General features: G+C 38.2%; 1 protein-coding gene across 1 annotated transcript; it reads right to left on the reverse strand.

The window, feature by feature from the left end:
• Positions 1-1,631: 1,631 nt before the first annotated feature.
• LOC138008900 (zinc finger protein 862-like) lies at positions 1,632-4,355 on the reverse strand. The gene is made up of 2 exons (XM_068856208.1): positions 4,262-4,355; positions 1,632-3,769 (listed from the first exon to the last, which is right to left on the reverse strand). Exons 1-2 carry the CDS (start codon positions 4,353-4,355, stop codon positions 1,632-1,634), a joined length of 2,232 nt encoding a protein of 743 aa, XP_068712309.1.
• Between the last annotated feature and the right edge of the window lie 8,145 nt (positions 4,356-12,500).

Consider the following 12,500-nt stretch of genomic DNA (forward strand, 5'->3'; position numbering starts at 1 on the left):
GCTGATCAAGGTTAAGTACTTAATGTTTCATTGTTTCAAAAAACTTTTTTGGTTTACTTAGATGAAACCCTAAGTTGATAAAATGAAAACATTTGGCCACATACTGTTTGATAACTTGTTAACTCGTATAAATCATGTTGGCGGCATCTTACAATGTTACCTTCGTAAAGGTATAGGTCTGTTACACTTAAAGCAAAAGGTTGCTTTAAGGTTTGATCCACGATATCTGCTTGTTCCTTTGGCGCTAGATTTTAGTGTAAAGATCTTTTTCTCAAAGGAAACTCCTCGTTTTGATTTAGAAATTATTTAGTCAGTATCACTGTCAAAGTTTTCTGAATCATAGTCCGAGTCATCAGACTGGTCTGTTAGCTTCAAAGCAGATGCTGCAGCTTCAACTTCATCTTCAAGCGCCATCTCATTTGGGCTAGCTTCATCTTGATCAGCTTCAACAGTTTCAACCTGCACTCCCACATCTGTCATCTCTACGTGCTCTGACACAGAACTACGGTGATCTGTTGATGCTCTTTTCTTAGGCAAGGTTCGCCTCTTTTTCTGCTTCAACCAAAGCTGTACAGAGTCACGTACAATTTCCTTGCACTGATCTGAGTGCAGTGGTGGCCCATTGATTGAAACCTGCATAAGTGCCTGCAGCATGTCATTTTGAAGCCTTGATCGAAGCCTGGTCTTGATGCGCTTAAGCGCGCTTGCACCCCGTTCTGGCCATGCATTCGAAATGGGAATTGAAAGGCAACACTCAGCAAGGTTACTCAACAGGGGACAAAAATGCCTGTAGGACGGCTGTTTCAGCATATAATCAGGCTTTTAGCCAGGATTTTGAAAGTGGGAGTCCAAATTTTATGTGGGCCTAGGGGGGTCTGGGGGCATGCTCCCCCAGAAAATTTTGAAAAATTGAAGCCTCTTAGACGTGATTTCCGCGATTCTGACAGCTGTAAACGTCTTTCAATTTACCTATTAAACCGCTGTTTTTCCTTGATAATTTTACTAAGCTATCCTTTCCTCAACTTACCTTGTTTAACATTGAATTATATTTGGGATAGGAACTCCAGTTGTTATGAAGAGTGATTGAAATTTGAAGTTGTCAAGCCATGATTTACACGAAAGAACAGATATGAGTGGCTTTGTTGGTCGAACTGCATTCTGGTCTGCAATCTTTAACTATTCACCTACTATTAGTATTCCTAAAGCAATTACGATGATTGCACATGTTATTACACCAAATGGCTATTTTGTTGTAATGCCCGCCAGATTTCGCTTGAACAGAGCAGAATACAATCAAGCGATTACAATAACATTTGTAGCCGCGAGAGCGTCTTACCGAGTTGGAAGGCGCGTGATCTTTGACTCATGTCCTCATAAATAATTACCAAAGTGCGCATTTATTTATAGCAGCCGGCAAAGTAGCCTAGGGACGACTTGGTAAGTCAATATCACTGAACAGCGGCTTTGCCTGTGAAATCGCTTCGCTCAACTTTGATTCATTTGATCAAAACAGAAAGGAAACTCGCTAAAAAAGTGTTCATATAGAAGAAAAATACGACAGCAGCACTAAAACAACTCTTGAGAGCAAAAAGAAATGTAACTTTTATTAATTTATAGACAGTTTTGTTACATTAAGCACAGAAGTTCGTAAATGGCCGCCCAAAACAGGCCGTCGAAAATCTCCCATTTCTGAGAACTGGCCGTCCTTTGGACGGCTGGACGGCCGCCTGGCTAAAAGCCTGCATATAATGAAGAGTCCATGTTGTGGTAGTCACAGTTGGACATTTACCGTCAACAACATCCTTGGGAACGACCTTTTTCCACTCCAACAAATCAAACTTAAACTTTCCCCATTCTGCCTGGAGCTGTTGCTTCTTCACTTCACCAACAAGATTGGACTTATTGTAAAAATGTTTAGCAAGTGTTTCGATGTGTTTGAGCCCATACTCCTTGAAGTTCACACTTTCAGGAGGTGGAGCCATCATAACATCAAAAACTGCAAATGCACTAAGGACTGGCAGGGCACTGCTGAAACGCTGATCAATATTAGCCTTCAACGAAGAGACGTATCGAAGCAGAAGCTGTTCTTGTTGCTGGAATTGAAATTCTGTTGGTGTAAGCTCGAGGGTCTCTAGCTTGCCCTCTGCTTCCAAATCCTGCTTGAACTGCTTCAGTGGTAACCTTTCATCCACGATGCATTGCAGCTTGTGTTTAGCGTGATTAATTGCAGGGGAAATGTGACTGAAGTTCACACATCCTCTTTGGAATGTTTTGCTCAGCTGAGAGAGGACAGGAAGAATGTGCTTGAGAATATACACACATCCAACGAATTTGGGACGGTGTATTTTCTTCAGTAGCCCACAAGCTGTTGCATCACTTTCAAGAATTCTTAATGTGCGCATTAATGCTTCTAAGTCGTCAGTTATGCCTTCTACTGCATGATCAAGCGACAACCATCTTGTTTGGCAGGCTTTCTTTAGCTTCTTGGTTATTACCTTTCTGCTCTTCTTTGACAAGTCAAAAGACTTTACTTCTTGCTGCACTTTCAAGTAAATTGCCATTCTTTTAGGGGAATTTTCCAGATACTTCCACAACTGTCCTAGGAGGTCCTCGACAGCTTGTATGTACTCGACATCTTTTGCAGTGTCGACACAAGCTAGCGCTAACTTGTGGCAGATGCAGTGGATTGAAATTATTGTGGAATTGACTTCTTTAAGTCGGGCTGCAAGACCTGTTTTGGAACCTAACATAACACTTGCACCATCACTAACCAGGGAAGAAACTTTGTTGATTTCCATATTCAATTCTGCCATCTTGTTGGTGAGAAGGGTGAATAGTGTTTCCGCATTTGCTGAATCAGAGTCCTTTAGGACATTTTGTACAAAGAGGAAATCAGTGTGCAGCACACCACATTCAGAGTCGAAGAACTGAGCAAAACAAACAAACTGTTCCTTAACAGAAATATCAGTAACATCATCACATAGCAGCCCCCAAAAATTTGCATTATGAAGCTTTTGCAAGATGCTGTTAGAAAACACTTGCCCAACAACCAAAAACATCTCCCTCACGGCACATGGTGATCGGGGATTCAAGTATTTCATCTCTTCGAGTCCCAAATGCTCCAGTAGGGACAACAACGAAGTAAACTTTCGGTTTGAAATTTCTTCTTTTGCAAGCCAATACAAAGAATAGAATGCCTTGAATAAAACATCATGAGCAGTATTTTCCTTCTCAGTGATTTCTATATGAAATGTTGAAACTCTTTGCAGGTGTTCTGCAGAGATGGCATCACGATGTTGCTGACTGTTAATATGTTCTATCAGTGTCGGTTTCCGGAAACGAACAGAACCATCAAGATTGAAAACCTTTGACCTATTGAATTTGCTGCCTGCATCATGCTTTCGGCAAAGAAGACAGAACATACCTTTGCCCTCTAAATATGAAAGCCACCAAATCCCCGTATCAGAGCAAAACGAGATCTCTTTGTCAAACAGCCACTCATGTTTGAACTTGTCTTTTAGCTTTTTGTGTGCAGTTTGCTCTTGTGCAGATAGCTTACAACATGACTTGCTACTGCATAACGACTGATGGTGCAAAACGCCTTCTCCTTCTTCTTTGAACAACGAGTTTAAGAGACCAGTGCTTTCCTCGGCAGAAACCGCTTTAGAATAGTAGACTGGTTTTTCGAGCTGTCTAGCAGGCAAAACTTTTACTGTTTCCTCTGAGGTACTAGCACCAGCTGATACAAGCGCACTGCTTGAGCTAGAATCTGATATATTTTAAATGAAAAAAAAAAAAAAAAAAAGCGTATGTCAAAGGGAAGTTCGAATTACGGATCAGATTAACCTGCACCGGTAACTTGCAAGTCAATTACAATTGACCTGTTTGAGTTTCAACTCCTGTTTACACATGCCGTGCGGGCTATATTTCTGATATTTCGAAAACTGTACGTGCCAGAAAGTTAACAAGGCAAAGGCCACTGCTGATAAACAACACGCACCTTGATCATGGCCGCTGTTGACAGCATTTGCAAGAAGCGACAAACAAAACATTCCCATTCACGGTGATTTGACGGAGGCCAATAAAGCACTACGTTTCTTCTCAGAAGGAATAGTAAAATAAACTTTCGACGTTTTCTTTCAAATCAATGATGCTAAAGCTTACAAAAAGATTAAATTATTTTGCCCTTGATTGTTTTGGCCGATTTGCTGGCGAATTAATATTTATTTTCTTGGACATTTTTTCAAAGGTGGGTACATACCTTCACTTGTAATTGTCTCTTTTGGTTTTCGTTTTCCTTGACAAAAAAGATCTAAGGTTAATTGCTTTCGTTTTTGACCTCGCTGGTCAGTCATTTTCGCAATTTCGTGCTGATAGTCATGCACGAAGACTACTCTTTCCCAGTTTCCTGCTCGCATAATCATGCATTCATGTATCGAAATCCAATATGGCGGACAACAAATCATGTTGTTCGTACTTTCCCGCCACCGCAGCAAGATTTGTTGAAAACGACAGTCTCAAGTATAACGTTTTTAAACTGCCCTTGAGTCAGAAGTCTTTTATATGTTTTCAGAAAAGATAGGCACTGCAAATTTTTATTTTTATTGAGCCCAAGTAGTTTAGACCTGATAAACATCATCTCCTCGACATGTCTTGACCCTTCAAACAATGAAAGTAGCCGGCGAAACCTCACAGAGAAGCCGGCGAACTTCGCCGGCTGCCGGCTGTTATATACAACCCTGATACCTGAGGTATACAATCCATAAGTCACTGTGTCACCATTTCACTTTGTAACCTCTTGGGTAGCATATACCTGAGGTATACAATCCATAACTCACTGGGTCACCATTTCACTTTGTAACCTCTTGGGTAGCATATACCTGAGGTATACAATCTATTAACTCACTGTGTCACCATTTCACTTTGTAACCTCTTGGGTAGCATATACCTGTGGTATACAATCCATAACTCACTCTTTCACCATTTCACTTTGTAACCTCTTGGGTAGCATATACCTGAGGTATACAATCCATAACTCACTCTTTCACCATTTCACTTTGTAACCTCTTGGGTAGCATATACCTGAGGTATACAATCTATTAACTCACTGGGATTTTTATGTTTCCCATATTTCTTACACTGGATGTAAGTACAACAAAGAAACAACTGATCACCTGAAAAGGCTGACAAAAATCAAATTTAATTCAAGGGCACCGAATAATTGCTGACACTGTCGTTGTCATGCAGTTTATAACTATCTACATGTATACTGACTTTCATTCAATGGGTGCTTTTGGTGTTTCATATCATACCATTATAGGTTTATTTTCAGGCAACACAAGATCAGTTAAAGAAAGTCACAGCAATATTTGTACATGTACATTATTGAAAATTACTCCTTTTCGGAATGAAACAAATTTTCTGAACAAAATAGCTTTCAATGTCTACCCTATAGAGAATTCTTTACAGAGAGACAAACACTTGACATCGACAATTTTTATTGTTTAAAGTGCATATCCTATATATTGCACATGTTTTATTGTCTTTTCATCAGAGGAGAAAGAGGGAAGGAGAATTCGAGTGCCCTTTTTTATAAGTTCTTCACTAGACCTAAAAGTTACTACGCCAAATCCTCATGAATGAGTTAATTTACGAGCGCAGTGTGTCCGAGAAAGAATCTCTGTCGCAAATGTCCAGTATTTTGCTTGCGAATAGACATTGGGCCACCATATAAGTTGAAATTCTCTTTTACGCGACCACTCACCCTCTTCGCATTTAAGAAGACTTCTCGATCTGATCAGTGCTTGTTATTCCCCAACGACTGCCAGCACGCTGCCCAACTGAGGCAATTTTATCCTGCGCCGTCAAGCCAGTAAACGCGGAAGCTCATATCTCCTCATTGTGACGAAAATAGGCCCTCTCTTTTAGCGGTACTGCTGTTAGATTAAACAAATCCGCAAGCCTGGCAATATCGCATTTACTTTTGTTGTGAAATGAGGAGTTAAACATTAAAGTAACTGCCTGGTGTGTGACATGATGACGAGAAAATAATATAAACAGACATGGAACGATTCACATGAAGAATTAACTCTTTCGGTTCTACTATTACTATTTTTATTCCTGTGTCATACTGCACTATGTGATCTCGATCTTAACAACTTTAATGAACAGTTACGGTGTTATTATTATTGATGTGTGGTTTGGGATCACATTGCTTTTTCACACCTTCGTTCCTGGACTGCGAGAAAAAGTATTCTAGGAATTTAACCTTGCGTTCAAATTTCTTTGATGGGCCGCGCAAAAATTTGGCCGGCTCTGGCTCCTTGTGCAAACAATGTCACATGTTCAGTAATGTGAAGCCCTTTATACCAAGTCATAAAAAGATTTAACCAATCAGTCAATAACTGCACAGCATATATTCGGCTGTATTCCACATTGCTTGTGCAGGGTGATGTGTAACTATTTCCTATGACATGGTATATAAGCTTTCTCGCTTGTTACTTGTCACTTGCTTGTTTGCATGTACATGTATGTGGGCCTTAACAAAAAAAAATTCAGTTGTCTTCTGGGGTATTCCATAGTAGACTTCTCAAAAGCATTTGCATTACTAGCATTTTTCATGAAACATTGATAAAGCTACCGGCAAAATTTACTGCTTGTAAGAGCACTTATTACCGCCTGCAAACACTCAGAAGTCGCTTATCCTTTGCAGAACCTCCAACATTAACCAATTGCTTTACCGGTGTGAAAAGGTGCTATACCTGTTGCGCTGAAAACTAGGGAGAACCCTGTACATGTACTGTTATGTAGTAGAGCTAGCCATCTAAATATACCAATCATATTGTGATGCAATTAATATTGCAATTTCTCCCACCAAAACCTCAAATTTTATTTGATGAGTACTTAACCCATTCATCCCTGAAGAGGCCCCCATTGACGAGTAAAATCGTCTGGCATTAGACAGAGTAAAATCTATGAGTGTCACTCTCAGGAGGGAGCGGGTTGTTAATCTAATAATCCATTTCCGAGTTCATGTCTGCCTCCTCTTCAAAGCGAGTCTAAGTGCGAAGTTTTTCTCCTGAAAATTAGTTTTCATTCATATGTAAAGTAGACCTAATTACCATCACAAAGACTTTGCACTTAGACTCGCTTTGAAGAGGAAGCAGACAGGAACTCGGAAATGGCCTATTCATAACAATACACAAAAAGCCATCTTGAGGAATTTTTATATCTCAAAACTTTTGTTTTAAGAGACAATTTTTGGCATGATTGCTCCACTCTTTTAATTGGATATGGGAAATCTCACAAGCTAGTGCTTTGAGTGCTTTATGCCCAGGCACCCTCAAAAAAAGAGCAAATTTATGAGTGAAATACAAAATTTGTTTTGAGTGGTACCCTTCAAACACTAATTCAGACATTTTCAATAAAAAGGTATGAAAACTTCAACAATAAATAATTATTATTGATTTTATTACATGTACAAAATGGTCAGTTTGGTAAGGTGGACACTTTGGGATGTTGTCACAGGCTTCCATATAAATTTGTAAGCCAGGGTGTCAACAAGGAATTCCAGCCGGTCAAATTTCCACAGCACCTACCATAACCATTATGTCGGGTCATGAAGCTGACCTTGTAGGGTTTTTATATGTCCATATTTTGTTTCAGGGCAATGTATTCGGTCTTTGGCAGCTAAAAAGGGCTGGTGGAGGTTGTCTTGAATGGCACTTTTCTAAAAGGTACATGTAGGTAACTGTTATTTAAGGAAACTCTTGTATTTTTAAAAGTACCATGGAAACACTACATACATGTACATTGCACAGAGACCAATGAGATAAATTGTTTTGTGCTCTCTTTCAAAGTGAGACTGTATGTAAATTTTGTGATGTCTATAAACATAATAAATATTAAAAATTTTGTCATTGTGTAATACAATTCAGAAGTTTTCATTGGCCCTGCCATCCTGGTATATGAGCTAATATTCCATGCTCTACAAAGTGATGGAAAGGGTACATGTCAGCTGAAAATATACAGTTACACAATGAAGTCAGTAGATTTCTCTCTATTTTGGGGACATTTTCAATAAAACAATATTATTGCGTTCAGGCTTGTTGGATATGAAATAACCAGTCGAGCATGGAAAACAAAGTTGACCAACATATCCTAATAATGATAATAATAATAATCTGTGACGCATAATTTAGCTTGTTATGTGGAGCCAAGCTAATAAGCAAAAAATCATTAGGATAATTTGTCATTTGTTTTGTTTGTTAGTTTGTAAATTTTTACTAAACCGATTGACTCCTGGGAGTTTACTCTGTGTAATGCCAGACGATTTTCTGATCATTTTGTACTTTGCAACCACCTCATAGTCCATACCTTGTCACGGTGGGGTTGCTTGTGTACCTCCCCCGAGCTAGCCCAATGAGAAATTCAGCATAGGAAAGTGCTGTTTGTTGTTTTTGAGTAGAGGTCAGACTGAAACAGACTACATATATGTAATAGACAGAATACAGCCTTAGGCTGCTAGCTGGATACCAGACCTGAAGTACATTGATCAGTTTCAATGTAATCTTTAAAAGTATCTATAATATTAAATTACTATTGCAAAACAGATTGCATTTTAAATAATCTCTTGTATGTGATAGTCTGTTTTTGACTTTTGTTATCAAAAGGCACAACCAGTCTCTTTTTAATCATTTTTATTTTACCCTAACGAGTTCTGTCTCTCTCGGGTAGTCAGTCCATTTTTTACTCTTGTTATCTGAAGGCAGAACCAATTTTGTAATAATAATTATTAAATGTACTAATGAGTTCTGTCTCTCTTGGGTAGTCAGTCCAGTTTGGACTGTTGTTATCTGAAGGCAGAACCAATTTTGTAATAATTATTATTTTGTACTAATGAGTTCTGTCTCTCTTGGGTAGTCAGTCCAGTTTTGGACTGTTGTTATCTGAAGGCAGAACCAATTTTGTAATAATTATTATTTTGTGCTAATGAGTTCTGTCTCTCTTGGGTAGTCAGTCCAGTTTTGGACTGTTGTTATCTGAAGGCAGAACCAATTTTGTAATAACTATTATTTTGTACTAATGAGTTCTGTCTCTCTTGGGTAGTCAGTCCAGTTTTGGACTGTTGTTATCTGAAGGCAGAACCAATGTTGTAATAATAATTATTTTGTGCTAATGAGTTCTGTCTCTCTTGGGTAGTCAGTCCAGTTTGGACTGTTGTTATCTGAAGGCAGAACCGATTTTGTAATAATTATTATTTTCTACTAATGAGTTCTGTCTCTCTTGGGTAGTCAGTCCAGTTTGGACTGTTGTTATCTGAAGGCAGAACCGATTTTGTAATAATTATTATTTTGTACTAATGAGTTCTGTCTCTCTTGGGTAGTCAGTCCAGTTTGGACTGTTGTTATCTGAAGGCAGAACCGATTTTGTAATAATTATTATTTTGTGCTAATGAGTTCTGTCTCTCCTGGGTAGTCAGTCCAGTTTGGACTGTTGTTATCTGAAGGCAGAACCGATTTTGTAATAATTATTATTTTGTACTAATGAGTTCTGTCTCTCTTGGGTAGTCAGTCCAGTTTGGACTGTTGTTATCTGAAGGCAGAACCGATTTTGTAATAATTATTATTTTGTGCTAATGAGTTCTGTCTCTCCTGGGTAGTCAGTCCAGTTTGGACTGTTGTTATCTGAAGGCAGAACCGATTTTGTAATAATTATTATTTTGTACTAATGAGTTCTGTCTCTCTTGGGTAGTCAGTCCAGTTTGGACTGTTGTTATCTGAAGGCAGAACCAATTTTGTAATAATTATTATTTTGTGCTAATGAGTTCTGTCTCTCCTGGGTAGTCAGTCCAGTTTGGACTGTTGTTATCTGAAGGCAGAACCGATTTTGTAATAATTATTATTTTGTACTAATGAGTTCTGTCTCTCTTGGGTAGTCAGTCCAGTTTGGACTGTTGTTATCTGAAGGCAGAACCGATTTTGTAATAATTATTATTTTGTACTAATGAGTTCTGTCTCTCTTGGGTAGTCAGTCCAGTTTGGACTGTTGTTATCTGAAGGCAGAACCGATTTTGTAATAATTATTATTTTGTACTAATGAGTTCTGTCTCTCTTGGGTAGTCAGTCCAGTTTGGACTGTTGTTATCTGAAGGCAGAACCAATTTTGTAATAATTATTATTTTGTGCTAATGAGTTCTGTCTCTCTTGGGTAGTCAGTCCAGTTTGGACTGTTGTTATCTGAAGGCAGAACCAATTTTGTAATAATTATTATTTTGTGCTAATGAGTTCTGTCTCTCCTGGGTAGTCAGTCCAGTTTGGACTGTTGTTATCTGAAGGCAGAACCGATTTTGTAATAATTATTATTTTGTACTAATGAGTTCTGTCTCTCTTGGGTAGTCAGTCCAGTTTGGACTGTTGTTATCTGAAGGCAGAACCAATTTTGTAATAATTATTATTTTACGCTAATGAGTTCAGTCTCTCATGGGTAGTCAGTCCAGTTTGGACTGTTGTTATCTGAAGGCAGAACCGATTTTGTAATAATTATTATTTTGTACTAATGAGTTCTGTCTCTCCTGGGTAGTCAGTCCAGTTTTGGACTGTTGTTATCTGAAGGCAGAACCAATTTTGTAATAACTATTATTTTGTACTAATGAGTTCTGTCTCTCTTGGGTAGTCAGTCCAGTTTTGGACTGTTGTTATCTGAAGGCAGAACCAATGTTGTAATAATAATTATTAAATGTACTAATGAGTTCTGTCTCTCTTGGGTAGTCAGTCCAGTTTGGACTGTTGTTATCTGAAGGCAGAACCAATTTTGTAATAATTATTATTTTGTGCTAATGAGTTCTGTCTCTCTTGGGTAGTCAGTCCAGTTTTGGACTGTTGTTATCTGAAGGCAGAACCAATTTTGTAATAACTATTATTTTGTACTAATGAGTTCTGTCTCTCTTGGGTAGTCAGTCCAGTTTTGGACTGTTGTTATCTGAAGGCAGAACCAATGTTGTAATAATAATTATTTTGTGCTAATGAGTTCTGTCTCTCTTGGGTAGTCAGTCCAGTTTGGACTGTTGTTATCTGAAGGCAGAACCAATTTTGTAATAATTATTATTTTGCGCTAATGAGTTCAGTCTCTCTTGGGTAGTCAGTCCAGTTTGGACTGTTGTTATCTGAAGGCAGAACCGATTTTGTAATAATTATTATTTTGTACTAATAAGTTCTGTCTTTCTTGGGTAGTCAGTACAGTTTTGGACTGTTGTTATCTGAAGGCAGAACCAATTTTGTACATACAAAGCATACGTAAATTGAAAATAACTGAACTCAAAAAGCGAGTTATGCGTATTTGCCACAGTGTTACAGAATTGTGCGAGCAAGAATTACTCTAAAATCCTCGCGAGAATTGCTGCACGCCACACAGGGCAAAGTCTCTGGAAAACGTTCAGTGAATGACGTTTTCTGGATTTATGCTTCTCCATTGTGACTTAAAAAGTGTAAAAAAAAAAGTAACTGAATATGTCAGAAGCGGACTCTGATGCGATATCTGCGACACCTAAACTTGCGAAATGAGTTCTTGAGTTACACTTAATGATTAGCTAAGGGTGATTTCAAATCACCGTAAGCTCATTTGCATATATTTTTTTGTCGGCCTAAGCTCGTCATGGTAAGATACAAGTCTCTTGCAATAATTCCTTTAGCTCTTAGCTTCATTATTTAGTTTCACCTACACAGGAACATTGCGTATGAATGGCAAAGTGATTTGTTACAACATTCTTCGAAAATGATATTATGAAATTATATAAATTGATTGATTGACTGGTGTGATTCTTTTCCAGGGCCTTCATGTACTTCAACCACAAGATGCAGTGCTGAAGGAAATTGAGCATTGAAATTTAATTGGAGGGAATTTCCTGAGATGCAAGAAACAAACAGTGCTGATTGCAAATTGTGATGCAATTGTGAATAATAATTGATGTTTTTGTGTCAAAACTTGGGAGGGTAGAGGTTTCATTGCCATTTTGGATATACCATTACATTATTAGGTGAAACTGTTTTAGCTGGGTCAAGTAAATTTGTTCCAGACATCAGGTAATTATGGAAGAGTCGAATGCTCTCACATTGAACTGGGTGAATACAAGGGAGAAATATTCACTGCAAAAATCAGTGACTTCTCTGTTCATATACTGTAAGTTTTTTGACAAAAATCAAGAAAGGTTTCACTGTCCCTTGGGTCTGAGGAAATTGTCAGTCATCATTCAGTGGCAAATACATCAAACACAAGTGATATCTTTCTAATAAACACATCTGCATGTGGCAACAATGATTTAAAGATAATTAGTCATAGCATACTAATTTGTAGTATTTTTCATCTGAACTGGCGGGTGGCACACCTCATACAGTTGGATGTAACTTGTAAATTCGGTCTAACTATGTAGTTAATTTGTCATAGTATACTAATTTGTAGTATTTTTCATCTGAACTGGCGGGTGGCGCACCTCATACAGTTGG

Source organism: Montipora foliosa, chromosome 6, assembly GCF_036669935.1.
Source record: "Montipora foliosa isolate CH-2021 chromosome 6, ASM3666993v2, whole genome shotgun sequence".
Classification (NCBI taxonomy): Eukaryota; Metazoa; Cnidaria; class Anthozoa; order Scleractinia; family Acroporidae; genus Montipora; species Montipora foliosa.